At 44.9% G+C, this 24,372-nt stretch overlaps 1 protein-coding gene across 2 annotated transcripts in view; it reads left to right on the forward strand.

Moving 5' to 3' along the window:
* Positions 1-24,372, forward strand: part of ZFP64 (ZFP64 zinc finger protein) — an 80,032-nt gene that overhangs the window by 50,381 nt on the left and 5,279 nt on the right. The window contains exons 1-4 of one of the 2 annotated variants that reach the window (XM_079945253.1): positions 7,466-7,621; positions 13,252-13,401; positions 13,544-13,606; positions 22,034-22,285. In XM_079945253.1, the coding sequence (XP_079801379.1) occupies positions 7,516-7,621; positions 13,252-13,401; positions 13,544-13,606; positions 22,034-22,285 (571 nt within the window). In that variant the 5' untranslated portion in view covers positions 7,466-7,515. Of the gene's footprint in view, positions 1-7,465; positions 7,622-13,251; positions 13,402-13,543; positions 13,607-22,033; positions 22,286-24,372 lie in introns of those variants that run through there. The other variant, XM_079945252.1, reaches the window with a different exon arrangement.

The raw sequence follows: 24,372 nt of genomic DNA on the forward strand, positions 1-24,372 counted from the left end.
ACAAGTGAATGGTTCTGGAACAAGCCCTGGTAGAATATGTCAGTCAGGGAGACTGTATGCCGTAGATATGGAACACGAAAAGAACCTGAAAATGCCAGTTGGTCTGGGAGATTTCAGTGTCACCAGAAAAGGATTGGAAACTCATTTTTCTCAGGAGTAGGTAAGACAACTGACCAGCTCAGGCCTGCCACACCCAGCCGCACATCTAGAAGCTTAGAATTCCTATTCTTGGATAACATTCCTCTACAGTTCAGGAACTTCCAAATCTGTAGGTGTTAGCAGGTGAATTGGAGGCTGTTTTCACTATAAAGGTCCTGATCCACATTGTTGCTTGTACAGTATCCTCTTCCAGTAATTCATCTCATCATTTCAAATTCTAATCTATGAAGGGAAGGGGCTGCAGTGGGGGAGGAGAAGGGAAAGAAGAGGAAGAACTGAGGGTCTGTATCGTGGTTATTTCCATTTTCAATTAAGACTGTGCCCTAGTGAGTTTTTAACTAGCTTTTTTTTTTTTAATTTTAAAAGTTAATATGCTGATGGGAATATAAATTAATATGGCCACATTGGGATAGAGTTTGGCATTTCCTAGTTAATTTGAACGTAAGCATATGCTCCGATCCAGGCATTCCTCCCACACTGCATTTCTCAAACTTACCATGCGTGAGAATCACTAAGGGATCTTGTTAAAATGCAGATCCTAGGCTTAGAGAAACTTACACATGTGAATCAGGAAAGCTATGCAAGAATGTTCATAGCTACGTTGCTCATAATTACAAATTGGAGACCACCCACTGGCAATGAAGGTGTAGATGAAGTGTGATATAGTCACAGGGTAACGATGAATGAACCACAGCTGCCTGCAGCAACGTGTTGACTCTCACAGGCTTAAAGGAGCAAGTGAAGGAAAATTAGTCATACTGTTCAACAAGTGGCAACACTAAGCAACATAGTTAGGTGACAAAACTATTTTTAAATAATTATTACACAAAATTAGCAATCCTGGAAGAAGGTGGCAGAAAGAAGGAGAAGCTGATGGATAGGAATATGTGAAGGGCTTCTTTAGTACTAAGAATGTTCTGTATCTTACGGTGCTGATGGTTACTCAGGTGTTGTTCCTTAAATTGCACGTTTATGTTTTATACATTCTTGTATGTGTGCCAAATTTTCAAACTTAAAAGACTGTAAAAAGGTATATAGCAAGATGTCCGTCGCTCAGACAACTGCATCACAAATACTGCTGTCCTGTCCCCAGAGCTAACTCATGTTACCAGCAACCTGGTCTCCTCTGCATTCACAAGTTTGTGTGTGTATGTGTGTAGATGTATATATGTTAAATTTGATATAGAGAGATACTGTTACATATATGTGTTTACATACATATATACACATACACACAACAGCATTACTTGTGTTTTCTGTCCTTTGAATATTTCACCTAACACATCCTGAAAATATTCCATCAGTGCACAGAGAAATACATTATTCTTTTTATAGTCATAAAGAATTTATTCTATTTTATGATAGAACCATAATTTAGTAATTTTAATGATTAATTTTTAACCATAAAGTAGTATGTGAACACACTCCCTATTTTTAAAAAATGTTACTAAGGATAATGTTCTCTTACGCATACCTGTGGAAATTTTAGGTTCTCCAATCCTTCCCCTCTGAATCTACTCCCTGCCGCCACCTTGCTTAACTCATAGCCAGTGTGCATCCTGCCAGGACTTTTGTCCTCTGGATTTTCATTTTCACCACTGAAAACATATGTGGACTTGAATATGTGTTTATGTCTATGTAGAACTTACTTTTCCTCTTCAATGCAGTATAGCTGGAGCTCTAGCCATCCCTATAAACATAAAACTGGCTGATTACTTTTATTTGCTGCCTGGTATGGCTAAACCACAGTTGAATCTAACCATTCCCCTATTGTTGTACACTTAGGTTGTTTCTCAAGTTGTTTGCGATGACAGTAGTGTTGCAACAAACATCCCTGGACTTGTCCCCTTGTGCACATGTGCAAGCATTTCTCTATAGGAGATGGAAAGCCGAACTGATAAACCATTAGGAGGGCATATCTAAAGATTGATTGCCAGATTGCCCTCCAAAGTGGCTATAACCGTTCACACTCCCACTAGCAATGCATTAGAAGACTAATCTCCCTTCACTCTTAGTAAAAGTAGATGTTATCAGCAGTCTTAATTTTTATTGAGCTGATAGGCGAAAGAAAGGACTTTATGGTGAATATTCATTCCCTTATAGTTAGTGATGCTGAACGCCTCTTATAAGTTTGTTGCCCAGAATCTGCATTTAACACGATCCCCAGGTCATTCTTCTGCACATTAAAGTTTGAGAAGCACTGGAGTCAGAATCTTAACAAGGTCCCCAGTGACGCCCATGCACAGTGTGAGGAGTGCAGTGGGGGAGGAATAGCTGGATCATAGCATATGCTCACTTTTACTAATATGTGTGGGGTTGTGTTTATCTTTTCTATTCAGACAGGATATAAAACAGTGCTTCGATGTATTTTTAACTTGCACTTCTTTAATCATAAGTGAGCTTGGACTTTTTTTTTCAAATTCTTACAGGCATATTTTTCTTCTCTGGAAACCAGGTAGTCACTGAATCTTCTTACTTTGCTTCAAACACACGAAAGCTGATCTCCTGGGGGCTTTTGCTGTTATGGTTTTCTCTCCCTTGGAACGTTCTCTCCCTGGTTCTTCCCAGGGCTGCCTATAATATTCAGGTTTTAGCTCAAAGGTCACTTCTAGCGAAACTCAGGTACCGCCCCTACTACCACTCTTCATCTCGCCACCCCGTTTCACCTTGACCGTGGCCCCCACCCCTATCTGAAATGACCTGCACACTCGTTCTTTCCTTCCTTCTCTGACTGCCCTGCTGGATCTTGTGTGTCTTGCCTATCTCTCCATACCCAGCACCTGGAACAGAGCCAGGCAACAGTCTAGACTCAAATTATCGTCAGATGAACAAATAAATGAACTCTCGGCAGATGAAGAAATGAGATTTGCTCCTGTCTAGCTTTACGCCCCACTGGGGCATCACTTTTACCTGGATAAACATTTCTTGATTCATTCCTGTATCCACAGCGGAAAATACTAGGTGGTAACGACAGAAGTCGAGTGAGGTAGCTTTAGGAGAACACGACCCAAGCAAGGTGCTCAGCCCCACGGGAAGCCCAGGACAATCAGAGAGACAATTACGTTTTTATCTATTTTTCTTAAAAAAGAAAGCAATTACTTGACCAATATTAAATAATATCATAGTGCTCATTTAGTATATATAGAGAAACTGGTATAAAGGCATGGAAGTCTGCAACTCAGAAGGGTTGGGTAATGCCAGTACAGGCTTGTGTGCTTCCAATTTATTCCCACATAAAACAGAATATCTGTCCCAAGTTCATTGGAACCACCAATTCTTCTGTTTTTTTTTTTTTTTGGCTCTGCCGCACAGCTTGTGGGATCTTAGTTCCCCAACCAGGGATCGAACCTGGGCCCTCAGCAGTGAAAGCGCCAAATCCTAACCACTGGACCACCAGGGAATTCCCGGAACCACCAATTCTAGATGAGCATCAGCTATTTTTACAGATAACTGTAACTCTTACCCTACTCTTATACATAACATTTACAGAGTGCTGCCTCTGTAGCAGACATTGTTCCATGTACTTTCTATATATGTATTCATTCATCCTCACAACCACCCTGGCGGTATTAGCATCGCCATTTTATTGAAGAGAAAACTGGGGCACAAGGCAGCTTTCTCAAGGTCACATGGTAAAAGAGCCAGGATTCTCACCCAGGCTGGCCCCAGTCCATGTGCTTCGTAATGACATGATACTGCCTCTGGAATCTTTGTAATGCTTTGTAAGATGTCGAATGACCGGGAGAATCTTCTGTATAATTCAGAGGTACACTTCACCTCTTGGCAAAATACTTAAGTTATGAAAGTTACAAATATACTCCGTTTTTCTTTTACAAAGGGACAAGCGTTGAAAACTTATTGACTTTCTTTTTGAAGAAAGGGAACTACCTAACAACCATTAAAAAAAAAATCAGGATACAGGTGATATACATATAAAGAATGAGAAAATGCTTTCCAAGAGAAACATGCCATGGAGTGAGTATTTGAAATGCATGTTTGGCCATGATTCCCTTGTTAGGTGATTTTGTTGCTGAAAATAATGAAAAGTTGTCACCTGTAAAGACCTCTATCTGCGTGTTTAAATTTGGCAACAGAATTTCCTAATCTGTTTAAACATCTTCCAAATAAAGAGCTTCAGTGGGTTTGAAATCCAGTTGTTAAAGATATAGTTTAGGGTTTCCCTAGGGCTTCCCTGGTGGCACAGTGGTTGAGAGTCCGCCTGCCAATGCAGGGGACACGGGTTCGTGCCCCGGTCCGGGAAGATCCCGTATGCTGCGGAGCGGCTGGGCCCGTGAGCCATGGCCGCTGAGCCTGCGCGTCCAGAGCCTGTGCTCTGCAACAGGAGAGACCACAACAGTGAGAGGCCCCCGTACCGCGAAGAAAAAAAAAAAAAAAAGATATAGTTTAACCTCTTCAGGTTAATTTGTAGAAGCCCCAGGTTGATTATCAGGGGAAATGAAAATCTACGAGCTGCATTTTCAAAGAAAATAGTCAATTTTCAAAGAAAATAGTCAATTTGTGTAACTGGCGAATGGGATTAAAAAGGGAGAATCATGATTTAAGCATAGCCAATGATACTTTGTTTTTTTCTATATATCCTGTGAGGTTTTTTTTTTTCTCTTCAGTTTTTCAGTGATAACCCTTGAAATCAAGTCATTAAAACCAAACATGGTAATAAACTTAATTTAGGACCATAACATTGAATGGATGTATTGTAAAATACTAAAACAGTGCCTTCAAAAAAGGAAGCAAGTTTTAATCTGTTGCTGTCATTATATTTGTAGAAAATATTGATAATTTACTTTGCCTTTTGTTGAAATATATTCAAGGAAAATGCAATCAAAACCGTAGTGAAATATCATTGTATGTCAATTTGATTGGCAAAAATTAAGACATCTGACAATACGGAGTGTGGTAAAGGATCTGACTCCACGGTACCTCTTACCTTGCTGGGGGAAGTGTAGACTGGTGCCTCCACTGTGGCATCATTTCTTACATAGTCACTTACAATCCAACCAATGTATACATTCATTTAAGAAACTGACACTTTTTAGAAAGATCATAGCTGCATTATTCACGTGGCAAAGACAGGGAAACAACCCAAGTGCCCATCAACAGGATGGCAGATGAACCAACTGTGATATTTTCACACCATGGAATATTACACATCAGTCAAACTGGTTGAACAACAGTGATAATTTGGATGATCTTAGCAATATAATAAATGCGGGGGAGGAGTAATTACTGGAAGATTACATACCCTTTCCATGAAGTTCTTTAAAAATTAAAATTTAAGGAATACATGTAGGTGCAAAAAAGACTTGCTAAGAAAAAAAAAACAAAGGAATGAAGAATGAAGGGTTTAGGTGGATGGCTATTAAATTCGAGGAGGGGATGAAGGGGGATAGATGAGAAATGCAGGTTATGGCTAAGGTCCTAGCTTGGGTCAGTGAGTTCCCTGGTATTAATTATATCTTAATAAGCCAAGCAACAAACAACCAACCAGACAAATACAGGTCAGAAACAGATCAGGGATGACAACGGGTCTTGTACCAAAGATTGGTTAATCCAGTTGTGTGCACCTGAGCTGAAGAAATTATTTCTATCCATAGCAAATACAAACACAGGTACACACCTCAAGTAGTAAAAAGCGGGTATCAGATGCCTCCCAACCTCCCGGCTGGGTGCTTTTCCTTCATCAACTTCCCCAGAGGCAACCATTGGCTCCTAGAGATCCTACTGAGACATTCCAAAAGGTCACACGATAAACAGAAGCACACACGTATGTTTTGAAATGGCTTTACATATAAGTGTACCTAGACACATATACACACAGACCAAAGAAAACTTCAAAAGTTGCTTTTTAAAAATTTATCTCGAAAATTTAACCTTGAGTGACTTCACCTGGCTTTACACAAACACCCCCCCCCTGCAATCAATTCACAACTTGAAAATCAACGGGAAGTTTGAGGAAAACAGCTCCTTTTTAAAGAAATATAAAAATGCTCTTCTTGCAGACAGTCCCCTTGGGTTTGTCAAGGGTAACCTCACAGAAGGTGAATTACAGGACGCTGCGAAACCCCACAGGGCCGGAGCAAGCCACGGCAGAAAAGCTCACCGCGGCGATGTTAGAAATACGGATTCCCAGTCCCCGCCCCACGGATTCAGAGCTGAACACGGGTCTTTTTTAACCAAGGCCCCCATGTGACTCTCAGGTTCGGGCAAGCTTGGGGCACAGCCCCGCCTTAAGTAACTCCCCAATGGAAGAAAGTAAACATCTGCGGCTTGTAGGTGGCTTTCTTGCTCCCTGTTGGATGTCGTTTACTTGGTGCAAGGAGGGGTCCCCTCGGGTCTCATCAAGGGCCCAGCCAGTCTGAGCACGAACGCCAATTAGCTCAACCCCCCGAGGACCACGCCTCAGTCGCCTGCTGGGCGGGGCCCGCGCCCCTGTCGGCCCCAGGCCTCTTTCCTCCGTGTGGTCTCAGACCCCGGGCGCCAGAGTCCGGGGGCCGGGGAAGAGATGCTGCATGGAAATAGAGATGCCTGGGCTCCGCCGCCTGAAGCCAAAACTTCCGGAATCTGCATTTTTAACCAACTCTTCCAGGACCAGTAAGTTCACCCTGCCATTGGAGACACACTAGCCTCATTTAAATTTTAAATTCGAATATGCAGCCACGAGTGGAGGTCGTGCTTCTCAACCTTGGCTGCCCTTCAGAATAACCTGGGGAAGCTTTTTAAAATATATATACACCAATGCCCAGGTTTCAGTCCAGACCAATTAAGCCGGAATCTAAAAGCGCAGCCTCTGCGGCAGCAGCCGCAAAGGCATCACCTGGGAGCTCGTTAGAAATACAGACGCTCAGGCCCCACCCCAGACCCACTGAGTCAGAATCTGCATTTTAACGAGGTCCCCAGTGATTCGCGCGCACATTAAATTGGAGGGGAGCCGTGCTTATAAAATTTTAATGGGCAAACGAATCACCTGGGGATCTCGTTAAAATGCAGATACGGTTTCTCAAACTTAAATGTGCATGCGAATCACCTGGGGAGCTTGTTAAAATGCAGATTCTGATTCAGCGAGTCTGGGGTGGAGCCCGAGAGTCTGCATTTCTAACGAGCTTCCCAGGTGGTGCGGGCTTCCCGGGTGTGGACCGCGCTTCCCCTGGAGTCCCGAGGTCTTGGCTCCGGGCCAATCAGCCGTCAGGGCTCTTGATAAATCGCCCTGTTCGGCTGAGGAGCAGAATTGCCGGGACATGCGCGCTCATGCCGAGGGAGGGGGTAATTTCCGAACTCCGGGAATTGGTTGTGTGAGGCTGGCCGCTCGTAGGGACTCGCCAGAGCCCTGGTCCTCACGCCATGTCGCGGCGCAAGCAGGCCAGGCCCCAGCATCTCGGCTCCGAGGAGCCGCAGCCTGAGCGCCAGGAGTTCGCCGAGGCGGCCCCGGAGGTGCTGGGGGAGCCGGGTGAGTAGTGCTGCGGACGTCCGGCCCGGGGGGCTGGAGGCAGTTTCTCGGACGTTCCCCAGAGCCGCGCGGGTGCGAGGTCCCGGCTACCGGGCGTGGAAGGGTGGGTGAAGCTTCCAACCCGAGTTCTGGGTCTCGGGCCTTGCTGACCCCACCTTGGTAAGTTACACCCCCCCCACACACACACACACACCTCGTAAATTCACCCTCCTCGGGTAAATTACCTCGCTCCCCGAGGGGATTCCTGCATCCACTCCCCCTCCCCCCAAGCGCTGTGAAATGACGGTTCATCTCCCGAACACGTTGGAAGGATGCTCTGAGACCCCTTTGGAGGCTGTCTTCGGGGTGCGCCGGCACCCGGGTGCCCGACCTCCTTGGCGCTGGGCTGGAGCTGAGCGCCTGGAAGCTGGGCGCTCCGAGACCCGCGCCCCAGGCGTTTTCTTGAGGGATGGGGGGAGATGTCTGTAAAATGTCTGAGCTTCTGCCGGGACCTGGGGCTAGGTGCTGGAGAGACACAGCAACGAACAAGGAGGATAGAATTCCGACCCTCCTGGAGCTTATGGCCCAGTGGAGGCGAGAAAGATGGCACGTGAGATAAAGCGGCGGAGCGTGAGGTGTGTTAGCGCGGAGCGCCGGGGAAAACCTCAAGCTGGGAGGGGGTTGTCCCGGGAAGGCCTCTCTGTGGAGGGCAGCCTCGAGTAACACTCTGGAGGTTGTGAGGGAGCGAGCGGTGGAGACGGCCGAGGGAAGAGCACTCAGGCAGAGGGAACAGCACGTGCAGAGGCCTCGGGCGTCAGCGAGGCTGGAGCTTGGAGGCGCGTGCGATTGAGGTTTTGAGAAGTGACGGGAGCCCCGGGCTCCGATAAGGACTTTGACTTCTACTGTGAGCGAAGTGGAGCCACGTTGGGGGCGGGGAGCGAGCAGGGTGCCGCGGTGGGATCTAACAGGCTCACCCTGGCTGCCACCGGTCTAGAGGGGGTCCGGGAGAAGCCTAGGGACCCCGGCCTACCCTAGGCCCCCGGGTCAGTATTTCTCACCCGGTGGGCCTTGGAGACTCTGCTTCTGAAGAGCCTGCAAGTAGGTAGCTTCGAGAGCTCGCCGAATTCTCAGGCTCCCACCACCCCCTGCGCTGCTGTAATCTCAGGGGTGGGGTGGAGTCGGGGACTCTGCATTTCTAAGGCGCTTCCCCTTCTGATTATCTTGCACTCAGGTAAGACAATGTAGGTTCCTACTTGACGGTCCCTCTGCCCGCCACCTTCCTCCCGCCCGGGGGTCGCTGCTGCCTTTTGCTTAGTAAGGGGGTAGTGAGAGGAGTTTTAGCAGAACTTTCTTCTCTTCTCTCCCTTCCGAGCATTTTCCTGGCTCGGAAAGGGAGAGGGGGATCTAGTCTCTTCTGCCAGAAGGATCAGACTTCCAGCAGCAGGTCTGCCTGGTGGGCTTTGCTACGCTCCCGAGGAGGTGGTGGAGGAAAGCAGAAGCTTACAGTCACTCCTAAGCTAATAGTTCGGCATCACGCTTTAGTTTTAAATACAGTCCTAAAAATAAAACCGAAGAAGACCAACCCTTTAGATAAATGGCTAATTAAACAAAATGTTTCAAGAAACTCTTAACATTGCCTTTGGAGGGAGCTGGGGAGCGGGGTTGGAGACTTTTCACAGTAACTTTTGGATTATATCTATTAACGCTCTATTACCTATTCCAATAAACAAAGTTTCTTTAAAGAAAAAAAAAACCTAAAGCTTGGCTGGATGGAACTCCTATAACCAAAATATCCCGTCTTCGTGCGCAAGGTCTAGAGTGGCGATAGGTGGGTGGAACCGGAGTGGGGTTCCACCCTAACCCTAGGGTGGGGTTCCTGCGGTGGGAGCAAGGCTTCTCCTGATCCTCTGTAAAAGAATTGGGGAGGTATTGGGGATGTTGAGTCTTTGGGGGAAGCGATTATAAAAGACAATTCCTGAGTAAACCCGGGCTGTTCAAAGTGAGTGCCATGGGCTGCTTTTTCTTCCTGCAGACAGCGCTTGGAGGGCACCTCCTGGAGCCTTGCCCTGTGTTTGGAGGGGTTGGGGAGGGTGCTGTGTGTTGTGCAGCACTGTGGGTGCCAGGGCACCCCAACACCAGCCGCCGCTGGGGGGAAAAGCAGCCTTGCAACTGATGTTCCCCCTCCATGCGTTTTAGGTCTGTTATGATGCTGAGTTAGAAGCCCGCCCTTTTTTTTTTTTTAAGGTTGGGCCACTCTTAATTTGCAGATGGCTTTGCAACTCACCTAGCTTTTGGAGGAGACAGAACAGAGCAGGTCAGTTGGTAGACTTCAATCATAAGAGGGGCAGGATAACAGCCTTACCAAAGGAACATCAACAAAGGGTTAAAATGGCCGGTGTGCTAAACTGAGTTCTGTCAGATGTGGCCCCAACCCCATCTTTCAGACTAGAAGGGCCTCTGCCTTTTCTCAGGAGAGTAGGCTTCTGACCTTCCTTGCTTTCCTGGATGCTTAAAATTGAAGGAGGAAGGCGCCTTTAGAAGCTCTGCATGCCTCTGCCCTAGTGACCCTTTATAGCCTTGGGCACAGTTTTCTGATAGCTTTAACCCATCCATCTCCCTTCTACCTTCAAGCCCTCAAACTTGCATTGCTCAGTGTTTTCCACTCCCTGAGAATCCGGTGGCTCGTGTGTGTACACATCAGTGAATAAAACCAGTTACGTTTATATGGTGCTGACTTATGTATAAGGTTCTTTTACGTATATACATTAAAGAACTTAACCTTCATCTAAACCTGTGAGATGGGGGCCATAATCCTCACTTTACATATGTGGAAACTGAGGAACAGGGAAGTTGAGTAACTTACTCGGTCACACAGCCAGTAAAGGATAGAATTGAAATTTGGAACTTATCACCTGGCTTCCCAGTCAGTTTGCTAAATCATTGTGCTTTACAGCCTCTCACTTGGATTTCAGCTTTTCAGTCTTCCTTGGTTTCTGTGGGATTAAAAACCCTCAATAGTTTAATGGCTTTCTTTAACATGTGAATTGCTGAACAATGCTAGGTTTTGTGTCTTCCTCTGAGGGGCAGAGCGATGGACTTCACATCTGGCGAGTGTGGGTTCTAATTGGCTGAAACCATCTAGCCCTGCGGCCTTGAGCAGCATCTCTTCCGAGCCGGTATCTCTTCTGGAAGAGCAGAAATTCTCAAAATGTGGTCCCCAGACCAACAGCATCAGCTGGGAGCTTGTTAGAAATGAAGCATTGCCAGCCCCACTCCAGACCTACTGAGTCAGGAACTGCAGAGGCGGAGCCCAAGCCACCTGTACCTTAACAAGCCCTCCAGGTGATTGTGATGCACAGGTTTTTTGAGTAGTGCTGGCTTGGAGTTACACTTCTGCCACTTTAATGAGCATAGGCGTCACCTGGGGATCTCGTTAAAGTGCAGATTCTGTAGGCCTGGGACCTGAGGTTCTGCATTTCTAACAAGCTCTCAGGTCACGCTGATGTTAGTGCTCTGAGGACCACCGTTTGAGTAGCAAAGGCTTAAAGAGCAGTATGAGGATATCACTTGGAGTGCTTTAAAAATGCAGGTTCCTGGGCCCACCCCCAGTTAAGTCTGGATGAGGCTTTGGAAACTACATTTAAGCCGCAATTCAGGTGATTCTGATGTGGGTGTGGAGGCCGTCCTGTGCATCATAGGATGTTTAGCAACGTCCCTGGCCTCTGCCCACTAGGTGGCACTATCGCAAACGTGTGCACGTGATCATGACAATCAAAAACGTCCCCAGGTATTGCAAAATGGCCCCCAGTTGAAAGCTATGGGACTAGGTCAGTTGTTCAGACCCTGTTAAGGGGCTTCAAGCACCACAGCTACTTGGATGTGATAGCTGCAGTCCTTTACCTGAAGCCCTGTAATAGCATTGACTCAGTGGAGGCCAGGCGCTGTACCAAGAATTTACATTGTTCATCTCTTAACTCTGAGGCAGGTCAGTGATACCTTTTTACAGATAACCTTTCTGAGCCTCAGTTTACTTAAGTTGCCCATAGTCACACAGCTAGCACGTGGCTAAGCAAACCCTATGCTTGGAACTGAAGCCCTTATCAGTGTGTTCTACAGCTTCTCATGGTAAGAAGGTTTACCTTAACAAACCTAGCAAGAAAGATGGAATCCACCTTCTATAACTGGGGCCAAAAGTCCCTGACCTTGGCCTGTAATTCATAAACTAGTTAATATATTCTTTAAGACTTAAGATTGTGCTCCGCAACGGGAGAGGCCACAACAGTGAGAGGCCTGTGTACCGCAAAAAAAAAAAAAAAAAAAAAAAACCTTAAGATATTGACAGCACCTCTTTTTACTTTGGTCTTAAATCTACTTGGAGAGAAATCACTTTACAATCTTCTAGGAGTACTTAGGCTTTGTTATAGAAATTTTTAAACCTGCATATTAGATTGAACCCTATGAAATTATCCGATCATTTTGGCCCACAGAAACAGCAGTTTCACCTAGCTTAGCCTTACTAACAGAGAGAATGATACAGTGAACTTCGTGGACTAGATGCTCAGTTTCAACAACTAGTTACAGTGGCCAATCTTGTTTCTTCTGTGCAGCCATTCCCCTCCCTGGATTATTTTGAAGCACATCAGACATATACAATTTATAAACAGCCATTTGTAAACTATTAGAATGCTTTTTAAAACTTTAATTTCATCTTCACACCTTTATTAAAAAAAATTCCCTTATCAAACTTTCAGTTAGTGTTTGCACTTCCCATGGTCTTAAATGGCTTTTACAATATGTTTAAATCGGGATCCAAAAAGGTCCTGATACTACAGACCATCTCAAATCTTTTAGTCTCTGATTTTTCTTTCTCCTCCTCCATCTTTCAAGTTGAAACAGTGGCATTTTGTCCTGGAAAGCAGTGGCACTTGAAGTGTGGTCTGTGACCTGTTACTGAGTTAGGTCAAAATAAATTCGGAAGTGGAGAGTAAGCACTTAAAGACAGCTCGACATCCACCTTTCTGTCATATCTAATAATGTTTGGGCTTTTGTCTTATTCCACTTTTCTCATAATTTGTCTTTATTTTATAAAAAATACTGGTCTGGGCTTCCCTGGTGGCGCAGTGGTTGAGAGTCCGCCTGCCGATGCAGGGGACACGCGTTCATGCCCCGGTCCGGGAAGATCCCACGTGCCGCGGGGCGGCTGGGCCCGTGAGCCATGGCCGCTGAGCCTGCGCGTCCGGAGCCTGTGCTCCGCAACGGGAGAGGCCACAGCAGTGAGGGGCCCGTGTACAGCAACAACAAAAAAAAATACTGGTCTGACGGATTGGAAATTATTCTATGTACCAGGTCTTCCCCACGTTGTTCGAGAAGCACTGCTGCAAAGTTTTGCAGTCTGGATCTTGGCAGTTGGGTCCCTGTCACGATACCGTGTTCCTTTGTCCCCTGTACTTCCTGGAAATTGGTAAAGAGGAAGAGGATTGTTAAGACCAGAGTGTGCATGGCTTCTAACTTGTGATGTTTGGGGTTTTGTTTTTGTTTTTTTTGTGGGGTGCGGAGGGTGGTAGGTGAAATAAGCCCAAACCTGCTATAAGACTTACCGTGGTGCTCGTATTTGAGAAATTAAGTAACACTTATTATTGTCTCAATTTCAGCTTCAGAACTAGATAATGATGTTCCAAAACCAACTTGTCCTTCCGCTGATAGCAGTGATACCCAGAAAGCCCCTGTCACAGCTCTTCCCTCTGAGTCAAAGGAACAAACAGCAACCCTTGGGGAGAGGACCTTCAACTGCTGCTATCCAGGTAAGAGTAAACTCGAGGCGCTGAACCCTTCTCTGTACGGGGCTCGGTCACAGGAGCTCAGCATCCGTTCGCTCACTGACTCAGCACGTGACTTTCCTCTTTGAGGTTATTTATATTAAGGGAACCTGTTTTTCTTTTCTAGGTTGCCACTTCAAAACTGTTCATGGCATGAAAGATTTGGACCGCCATCTAAGAATCCACACTGGTAGGTATCCGTTCATTTGTTCAAAACTTGAGTGTTGAAAAAACCCAAGGATGTGGATATGAACGAAAGTGCTGGGCGTATAGTGGCAAGCAGGACAGAAACAGTCTCTCTGCCTCATGAAACTTAGTCTAGTGGGAGGGTCTGGGAGCTAAAAAGTCACAAAGGCAATAATGGTAACTAACAGGCAAGGGGAGAAGTACCAGGACTGTAGTAGGGGATTTGATCCAGGCTGGTCATGACAGGCTTTTCGGAGGAAGAGACTCTCAAGTTAAACTATGAGAGATGGCTAAGGGACTTGCCGGGCGGTCCAGTGGTTAAGACTCTGTGCTTCCACTGCAGGGGGCGCAGGTTCGATCCCTGGTCCAGGAATTAGATCCTGCGTGCTGCATGGTGAAAAGAAAAAAGAGAAAAACAGAAAGATGGCTGAGTAACCAGATGAGGAGAAGGAAGGGTTCCAGGCAGAGGGAACCGCGGTGCAAAGACTTGGAGGGAGCAGAAGCAGGATGGGTGTGAGGTGAAGTTGGGGAGGCGGGTAGAGGCAGGGGAGGGGGACACAGAGGCCCTGTGGCCATAGGAACCTTAGATAAGAGCAGTGAAGTTGCTTCTCGAAGGTGCCTTCAGAGCAACCAGCTGCTAAGAATACAGAGAAACCATACGTGCTGGAGCAAAGGAATGCGTGATCACGAACCACGTTCTGCACACTGCGTATGGCCTGTTATCGTGTCCATTTGTCTAACTGTTATCTGTGGCTGCTTTGTTACCGATAATGTAACAGTAAGCCCATTACGTATTAACAATTTTATGAAAAATAACTTTTCTGGCCCTACAGTGGGGTTATTGAGTAGTTGCTGGGGATTGCATGTTGCACAAAGCCTAAGATGTATTATACTCTCTGGTTCTTTCCATAAACTTTGCCAACCTCTGGTCTCTAGTGTAGACTCTACAGTAGCCTGTATGAGTTGGGATACTGATGTCTTTGCTCTCAGAGAAACCAAACTAAGTGACTGAAACACAATCAGATTTATTTCTCTCAAGTACAATTTAAGAAGTAAATAGTCCACAGCTGGTGGAATAGCTGGCAGCCTAAACATACAGCTTCGTCTCCTGGTCCAAGGCAGCTGCTCTAGAACTCAGTCTCTCAACCAGTGGAAAAAAGAAGCAGGAGGAAGGGCTCACAGCGTGCCTCCCCTCAGGTCATGCCCCAGAAGCAGCATCCCCTGTGACTTAGCGGTATAATGAGCAGACTCAGTCGTGGCCACATCGGGCACGGAGGGGGGCTGGAAAATGGCTTCAAGAAGGGCAGCCATACGCCCAGCTAAAACCCTGAAGCTCCATCATTAAGAAGACAGCTTTCTGGACAACCAGTCTGTACTGGAAATGGGCGTCGTGCTATGGAAACTAGAGAACAAAGGGTCAACTTTGCCTGGGAAGGGTGGATCGTGAAAGGCCTCCTAGTGAAGCCTTGAAAGGCAAGGCTGCCAGGATGATGCCGGTGAGAGCACGCAGACTGTGGGAGCCATTTGAACAAAGATGACCCCCCCTTCCTCCCCAGCAGGGTGGCCTGGCTAGGCAGCTTCAAAGTGGGTGACTCTGCCCTGAGGATAACTGAGCAATCCTCCATCGGGGCGGTGCTGCTGCCATCTAGTGGGTGGGGGCCAGAGGTGCTGCCGAAATCCTGCAATGCACAGGACAGGCCCTGCAAAGAACTGTCAGGCCCCAATGTCAACAGCACCAGGTGGACCTAGAGAGCTAGGCAGGGGCTGGATTGATGTTTTATCGAGGTGATACAGAGCATGATGGGGATACAGAAAGTATAAGGCAAGGCCCTGTCCTTGGTGGGGTTCACTGAGTCAGGGATGCATATGTAGGGCAGACCCGTGCTTCTCTGGTAGGTATACACTTGAGCTGCTTCTCTGGATCCAAGGCAATTGCTCTACTTCTCTGAATCTCTTACCCAGTGGAAGATAGGAGTGGGGCCTGGGGGGCTCACAGCATCTTTCCCTCTGGGCATGACCCAGAAGTAGTATCCCTCGTGACTCATGGAATAGTGAGTAAGCAACTAAAGGTTGCATAAAAGCAAAGTATTTCAGTCCTGTGACAGTCCAGGCATGGTGGCCGGGCCCCATGGCTTCAGGGACTCGGTCTCTTCTTTTGTTGCTTTGATATCCCAGTGATGTAGCTCTCATTGGTGTGGTCTGAGATGGCTTACTGCACCTTAAAGGCACATCCTACAAGTTACACACATCATTTGAATTGACGCCCATTTGGCCAGAACTTAGTCACATGGCCACTCTTAGCTGTGGAAGTGAGGGCCGGGAGCTTGAAATCTTCAATCTGTGTGGCAAGTGCCCAGCTACAAAGAGAAGGTTCTATTACCAAGAAAAAGAACTTATATAGACCCAATGCCATCTCTGACCCAGCTGTTAGTGGGAGGCAAGGATGGCAGTGTATGTGTGGCTGATCACTTAGGGACCTTGGCCAAATGGGTAGAACATTGATTTCCCAGCCACTGCTTGAGATCTTTTACGCTTCAAAACTGAAGATCCCCAAAGAGTTTTTTTTTATCGACAGTTACTGCATTAAAAGTTAGAACGAAAACTTTAAAACATTATTCATTTCAAAATAACAGTAGACGACTTCCCTGATGGTCCAGTGGTTAAGACTCCACGCTTCCAGTGCAGGGAGTGCGGGTTCAATCCCTGGTCAGGGAACTAAGATCCCACATGCTGTACCACGTGGCCAAAAAAAAAAGTAAATTTTTTTAAAAAAAACAGTAAGCTCATTATATATAAACACTTCTATGAAAAGTAACTATTTTCCAAAACTGATAAGTAACATTGTATACACATTTGCACACCTGTCTTAATAGCTGGATTCTCATCCCTCTATTTGAGTATACAGTCTATTGCCATGTGTTCCTTTGGAGGATATGAAGAAAATCTGGCCTCTCATATAATGTAATTGGAAATGGAGGAGGTTTTTTTTGTTTTGTTTTGTTTTGTTTTTGCGGTACGCGGACCTCTCACCGTTGTGGCCTCTCCCGTTGCGGAGCGCAGGCTCAGCGGCCATGGCTTACGGGCCCAGCCGCTCCTCGGCATGTTGGGATCTTCCCGGACCGGGGCACGAACCCGTGTCCCCTGCATCAAACCCATGTCCCCTGCATCGGCAGGCGGACTCTCAACCACTGCGCCACCAGGGAAGCCCTGGAGGAGTATTTTGATAACCTTTTCAGATAATACTACACCAAAATACAACAAATGATAGTTCGTTAAAGACTAGTTGCTGTATAGAATTTGCAGTCATATCCATAAATTTTTCAAACTGTTAAGTTAAAATCCATTCATTAGTTTGTTTTCCACTTTGAATGGCTCCTACCCAGGCTTGATTTGACAGTCATACACTGAACGTCTGGGAAAATGTAGGTTTTACTAACTTTTATAATTGTTCCAAACGTTGACCCATTTCATTGTAACATAGGAGAAGATCACATTTAATATTACCAATCTCATCAGAAGTATCTAAGAACTAGGATGCTGCGGGCCCAGGGTAATGGGGATATATGTTCTGAAATCCGAACTTTTCTTTTAGAATCCAAAAGTTAACCTCACAGTATCATCAGTAACGTTCCTTGACACGACAGTCTCAGTTAGTTCATATTTTAGAAAACATCGGCCAAATACCAAATCTGAAAATAATCATGGTTTTTCAGTTCTTTCAAGTCAAAATGGTGCAGCATAAGAAAAGCACCCAGTTTGCAGTGCAGTCGTCCCACAAGCGCTTGTTCTGAAGCCAACTAGCATAGTTTGGTTTACAGCAGACTTTTTTAAAAATATAATTGACATTTTTAATAGGGAAATTTGCCATTCAGATTTCAAATATACTAAATAAGTTAAATATTAAAGTATGTGACTTACTAGCAAATATAGGAGGACAAATTTATGGGGGGAGATAGACAGGCAAAAACAATTAGCAAAGACCACAAAGAAGGCAGATTAAATATGACTAAAGTTAAAGCTTACAATAAGATACGATTAAGGAGTTAAGACAAGTGTCCTACAAGAAATGTGCAACGTGGGGCAGAGTTCATCTTCAGAACACACAGGATGCCTACAAATCAAAGATCACTCCAACGGAAAAGGATTTGAACAAGCAGTCACTTAAGACGTAGAAGTGCCAATATTCACATGAAAAGCCCACAAGGAGTAAAGTCCAAAAGAAACAAGTGCTGTATTTTCCTCAGTCGGCTAGCTGGAAAGTTCTAAATTAAGACCGTGAGAGGGAAGAGATATGGGAACATATGTATATGTATATGTATTTAAACATAATAAAAGCACATTAAACTATATTTAAGTACAATTGCTGTCAAAGTGTTCATCGTGTGGTATTTTAATACACTAAACCCTCGCTTTTCTGAAGTGTGGTACAGACCAGAAAGGTCAGCACCACCTGGGAGCTCGTTAGAAACACAGAATCTTAGTCCCCACCCAGGCCCACTGAATCTGAAACTGCATTTTACTTTGTTTCTATGAGCTCAGCTTGAGAAATGGGGAGATGTTGGTCAAAGGGTACAGACTTGTAGTTATTAGAGGAATGAGTCCTAGGGATCAAATGTACAGCGTAGTGACTGTAGTTAACAATTCTGTATTATATACTTGCAAGTTGCTACGAATAGATCTGAAATGTTCTTACCACAAAATGGTAACTGAGGTGATGGAGGTGTTAAGTAACCTTATTGTGGTAATCATTTCTCATGATATACATGTATTAAACCATCACATCATATACCTTAAACCTACACAATTTCATATATCAATTATATCTCAAAGCTGTGAAAAAATCTGCATTTTAATGAGACCTCACCCCCAGATGATTCGTTGGCACAGGAGCACTGAAGCTCTGCAGTTAATTTTCAGATCCAGTGGCTGGTCTACTATCTTAATTGTGAAGTAGTGATGAGCATAAAGGATACTGAGAACTACAGCAAGTAGAATGTGGTCTGAACATGGCTCGTGTCTATTAATGGAGGTCTCGGGTACCATTGTTATGGTTTATTGACTGCATCCATAATTGGAGGAAATGCTAAATTCCAGTTAGAGGTAATGGAGATAAAAATTTAATCCTTTCTCATGCAAGGTCTTGGATCCCCTAAATTGTATCCATGAGGCCCAAAATAAGAACCCCTGCTCTGGTTGAGGATCCGCCTGCCAGTGGAGGGAACACAGGTTCGATCCCTGCTCCAGGAAGATCCCACATGCCGTGGAGCAACTAAGCCCATACTCCACAACTACTGAGCCTGTGCTCTAGAGCCTGTGAGCCACAACTCCTGAGCCCACATTGCTGCAGCTACTGAAGCCCACACACCTAGAGCCCATGCTCCACAACGAGAGAAGCCACTGCAATGAGAAGCCCGCACACTGCAATGAAGAGTAGCCCTCGCTCGCCGCAACTAGAGAAAGCCCGCACGCAGCAACGAAGACCCAACAGAGCCAAAAATAAATAAATAAAGTAAATTCATTTAAAAAAAAAAAAAGAAACCCTGCTCTTCACAGGGAATAAAGCAAGCCAATATTTTATAATAACTATAAGTGGAATATAACCTTTAAAATTGTGAATCACTGTTGTACACCTGAAATATATAATATTGTACATCAACTATACTTAAAAAAAAAAACAAACCTGATCTGGAATGTTACAGGTCATCTTGGGCAAGAGAAGCGAGTGTAGCCAACCAGACACTGGCTGTTTTTTGTTGTTTGTTTTTGTTTTGTTTTGGCCACACCGAGTGGCTTGCAGGATCTTAGTTCCTGTACCAGGGATCGAGCGGGAGTCCTAACCATTAGACCACCAGGGAATTCCCAAGGCACTGGCTCTTAAAAGCATTTGCCTAACAGTGACTCATCAGTTTTGCTCCTCTTCCATTGGGCAGAGCCAGTCACATGTCCAAGCCTGCAGTGGTGGGACCATGCAGCATAATTCTCCTGGGAACGACAGTGACTATTTGAACAATAAACAATTTACCTTGGGGTACATCTCTGACATAGCAGTTTTTCTAAATGTTATTGCTCCATTTTCTTTCTTGATTCAGATTGTAATTTTATATCTTCCTGGACGATCACCATTTTATTGAGTCTTCTAAACTGATTGGGGTAAAGGCCTGCTTAATAATCATGATTGAGTTTGTCTATTTCTTGTCCACTTCTCCTTTCCAATGTCTATTAAAATGGTTCTCAGCCAGGTACAATTTTGTCCCCCTCCCCCCAGGACAGTTGGTAATATCTGAAGACATTTTTGACTCTCAGAACTGGGGAGGAAGGTGCTACTGGCATCTAGTGGAAAGGGTCAGAGAATGCTGCTCAACATCTTAAGTGCACGGGACAGGGCACAGCAAAGAATCACCTGGCCCCAAATGGTTGTAGTGGCGGGATTGAAAACCCTGGCCTATTGGTACCTTTTCTTTGAGCAAACCTTCCCCTTTTAACAGCCATTTTTTGTTTTTATTGATCAGGTGCTGTTCATTTCTTCTAGTTTCTTGAGTTGCAAATGGTTCGCTTGCTTTCAGCCTTTTATTTAAAATGACCTGAAGTTCACAGACATTCTTCTGGAAAGTGACTAGGCTATGGGCTTTGATACATGGAGCTCCCCCTGTTCATCTCTTGGGAGTTTGTAATTGGATTTTGATTCTTGAGCAAAAGTTGTTTTAAAACATATCGTACAATTGCAAGCTTTTCTTTGAAAAACCTTTTGTGAAACCGTGTTAGATTCATAAGTCTGATTCGCATCTACTTAGTGAGTTCTGTCTCCTCAGTATAAAATGTTTAGTGGCTTTCACCATGATTTGTTTTGCCTAATATTGATATTTCTGATGTCTTTTAGCATTTTCCTAGAGTATTTTTCTATCATTTTCTACTTCTCTGCCATTTTTATTTGGGTATCTTAAGAGCATTAAGCTGATTTTTTTTAATGTAATTGACATTTTTAATAGGAAATTTAATCCATTTGTTTCTTGTACTAAGTGATGTTTAGTTTGATTTTTACCTCATTTTGTGTTCTGTTGTATCCCTTTTTTTTTTTTTTTTTCTCAGTACGCGGGCCTCTCACTGTTGTGGCCTCTCCCATTGCGGAGCACGGGCTCCAGACGCGCAGGCTCAGCGGCCATGGCTCACGGGCCCAGCCGCTCCGCGGCATGTGGGATCTTCCCGGACCGGGGCACGAACCCATGTCCCCTGCATCGGCAGGCAGACTCTCAACCACTGCGCCACCAGGGAAGCCCTGTATCCCTTTTTTTTTTATGATTGGCTGTCTTCCGTGGTTTGGAAGCAGTACTTTCCATTTCATTACTTAAAGCCCACATCTTATCCACTTACCTTTTTGTTGTTCTGACGTACACGGCTGAAGTGTGATAGCCTGCGTCATCTGTCAACTGGCTTTATTTTTTCTTCCCATGGAATGCTAGTTCAAGTACAGGATATCATTTCTGTGGAACTTTGCAGATACTGTTCCCATCTTGCTACCATCCAGTGTTGTCTGAGGAGTTGTGTGCTCATCTGGGCATTTTTTTTTTTTTTTTTTCTGAAAGCTTTAAGATCTCGTCATTCCTAGGCTTCTGACACTGTACCACCATGGCTCTAGGTAAGCCGTCTTAAGACACATGTCTGGGGAATTCCCTGGAGGTACAGTGGTTAGGATGTGACACTTTCACTGCTGAGGGCCCGGGTTCGATCCCTGGTTGGGGAGCTAAGATCCCGCAAGCTGGGTGGTGCGGCCAAAAAAATTTTTTTAATTAAAAAAAAAAATCCATGTCTGTTTTTAGTGTTGAAATAATTATTTTCTCTAACTTCAGGTTCTTGAATTAGGCATGTCTTTCTGTTCTGGCTTTCCCCAAGCATTTGGTTATTGGGTAGACTTTTATTTGGATATGATCAGTCTGGAGTGGTTATGTGGTGGCAATGTTCTGGGCTTGGGGTTCTCTGCTCTCCAGGGTACCTCTAGGTACTTGGGGCCTTTAACATTGTTTCTCCAGCCTAAGCACGCTCACTTCCTAACAGCCTGGGAGGAGGTAGAGACCATTGCTGCTTGTGGTTTAGTACAAGTAAGGGAAGGGTCAACCTGACCATTCTCCGTGTGTTTTATCAACTAGTGAGCCAGAAAGCTGTTCTAATGCCCTTCCACCTGCCCCCTCTGATCTTGAGTACTTCTATGACCACTCTCGTTTTCCCAAACAAGGTTTGGCCTAGGATTTTCTCTCAGTCTGATATTATCTCTGTTCCAATGTGCTAATCTAGACCTCAGCGTCTTCCTATCTCTGGGCATTTGGTGAGAAGGAAGAAGCAGACCCCTATGCTCAGGCTACCACCTTGGTCACCTCTCTTTGCAGTCATCTTGGTAGAGAAAACCCTTAAAACCCTGACTCTTCTTATGTGTTTGAAGGAGACAAACCCCACAAGTGTGAGTTCTGTGACAAGTGCTTCAGCCGGAAGGACAACCTGACTATGCACATGCGGTGCCACACCAGCGTGAAGCCCCACAAGTGTCACCTGTGTGACTACGCTGCCGTGGACAGCAGCAGCCTCAAGAAGCACCTGCGGATACATTCCGACGAGCGGCCGTACAAGTGCCAGCTCTGCCCCTACGCCAGCCGCAACTCCAGCCAGCTCACCGTACACCTCCGGTCCCACACAGGTACGTCCCACACCTCGAAACCTCGGTGCCTCCCTTGTTCTCTAATTCCTTAGCGTTCATTTAGTTAAAGCACAAGCAACTTAAATGACTTCAGGGTGTAAGTAAAGAAGTTTGGAGCTTCTCTGTTGATGGTGAAGTTTGTGGTTTCTTCTACCGGGGCAGCAGCTTTCAGTAAAACGTGAAAGTCTGACAGCTGGGTTCTCTAACTTGACTACATAGAATACCACTGGGGATGATAATCCAATTTAGCAGTCAGGAAGCAAAGGATGTATCTCAATAAAAGTCTGATGTATAAACTAGGTGTTTCTGTCATTTAACTGAAACTCTGATTGCGTGGCTTAATTCAGAAACGTGCAGCAAAATCACCTGAATGTAACTGCAAGTCACAGACTTCTAGATCTAGAAGTTAGACTTTGCAGAAAAGCTTTTCCTTCCCTTCTTCGTGAGACCCTGTTGAAATAACAAGATAGAACCAACCAACCCCACATGGCCCAGAAAAATGGGCATGGGGAGGCTCATAAGGAGAGTCGTAAAATGAGAATTTCCAGTGAATTCATGGAAAATGGCAAGCAGACAGGCATATACTGACATCTAAAATTGAGTAAAGAACACTCTGTCCCAGCAGACAAGTGGGAGGTAGCTATAGTGTTGGGAGCCAGTCTTTCCAGCCAATTTCTGTCTGCGTTGAGCGTTCTGGACTTGGAACTGGTGTGTAGGCTGCAAAGGTCAGAGTTCAGAGGAGAAGCTGAAGCCTATTAGCAAAATGGTCTAAACTATCCAGTAACAGGTAAAACCCATGACACCTATGTCTAATCCTTAAACCAGCCTACTCTTCCTAACTGTAAAATGTCAACTGTGGATTATCTCATCATCTGCAGAAAATGAGTGGTATGAAATGTGCCAAATCTAACAAATAACAAATTCTGGAGATAACAGAGCACTTGGGTAACTTACAAGAATTTTTCAGTTTTCTTTGGTATCTACCCACCGGCAGAAATGTTGCATCCAAGAAGAGTTTTATGAGCAAAGGTAGTCAGAAAAAAGAGGTATGAATTGAAATTAGGGTTGCTGGCTATAAAATTAAACTTCCCAGAGACCAGGAAAAAAGTTGGAGAACTAATGATAAGAAGATAGAAGTCTGGTTTCTGACTAGGTCTAGGAAGAAAAGAGAAGTGAGAAAATCAAATGAGAAAAATTTTTCAATTCTCGGGGGCCATGAGAGATGAAAGGGCTTACAAGAAGCCACACAGGACAAAGGGAATGGCTGGAGAGATCCATACCTAGAAAGACTTTTCAGTAATATTGGCTTCTCGGAGATAGTGGAACAGTGCCCACAAAATTAAGAAATGATTTGGTATGTAGACTTCTATACCCAGCCAAACTATCTCAAGTGTGAACGTAGACTAGACAACAATGCACAAGGACTTGAGACTTCACTCACAGCCACCAGGCTAGTGGAAGTTACTGGAAGATAAACTCTAGCAAAACAAGGGAGGAAACAAAATTTGGCATGAGATATTTGATATGTGAAGATCTGAATGAAGCTGACTGGGGTTGTAATAAAGGGAAATATCAGGATGATACTTATATGGAAAGTTAAGAGGAAATTCAGCAAATCAGAAACTCAAAATCCATAAGAAATTCCATGTAAAATGTTACATAATTAAGAGACTGGATGGCTTTTGAGATGATGGTGAGATTCTTTTTTCCCTCAATGCACAAGCCAAGAAGCAGGATAAAATGTGACCCCCAAGTGAACATGTAAGAAAAGAGAATCATGGGAAGGGCAAGATAGGGGTATGGGATTAAGAGATACAGACTACTATGTATAAAATAAGCAACAGGATGTACTGTCCAGCATGAGGAAATATAGCCATTATTTTGTAATAACTTTAAATGGAGTATAATCTATAAAAATATTGAATCACTATGCTGTATACTTGAACCTAAGATAATATTATAAATCAAAATACTTCAATGTAAAAAGGGAATCGAGGTGAACTTGATACTAGCCACACGATCAACTGGCCCAGGTGGAAGTGGACGTTTATCCACTATAAGGAAGTGGACGTAATCCCAGTGCAGAA

Source organism: Stenella coeruleoalba (assembly GCF_951394435.1).
Source record: "Stenella coeruleoalba genome assembly, chromosome: 15".
Taxonomy (NCBI): domain Eukaryota; kingdom Metazoa; phylum Chordata; class Mammalia; order Artiodactyla; family Delphinidae; genus Stenella; species Stenella coeruleoalba.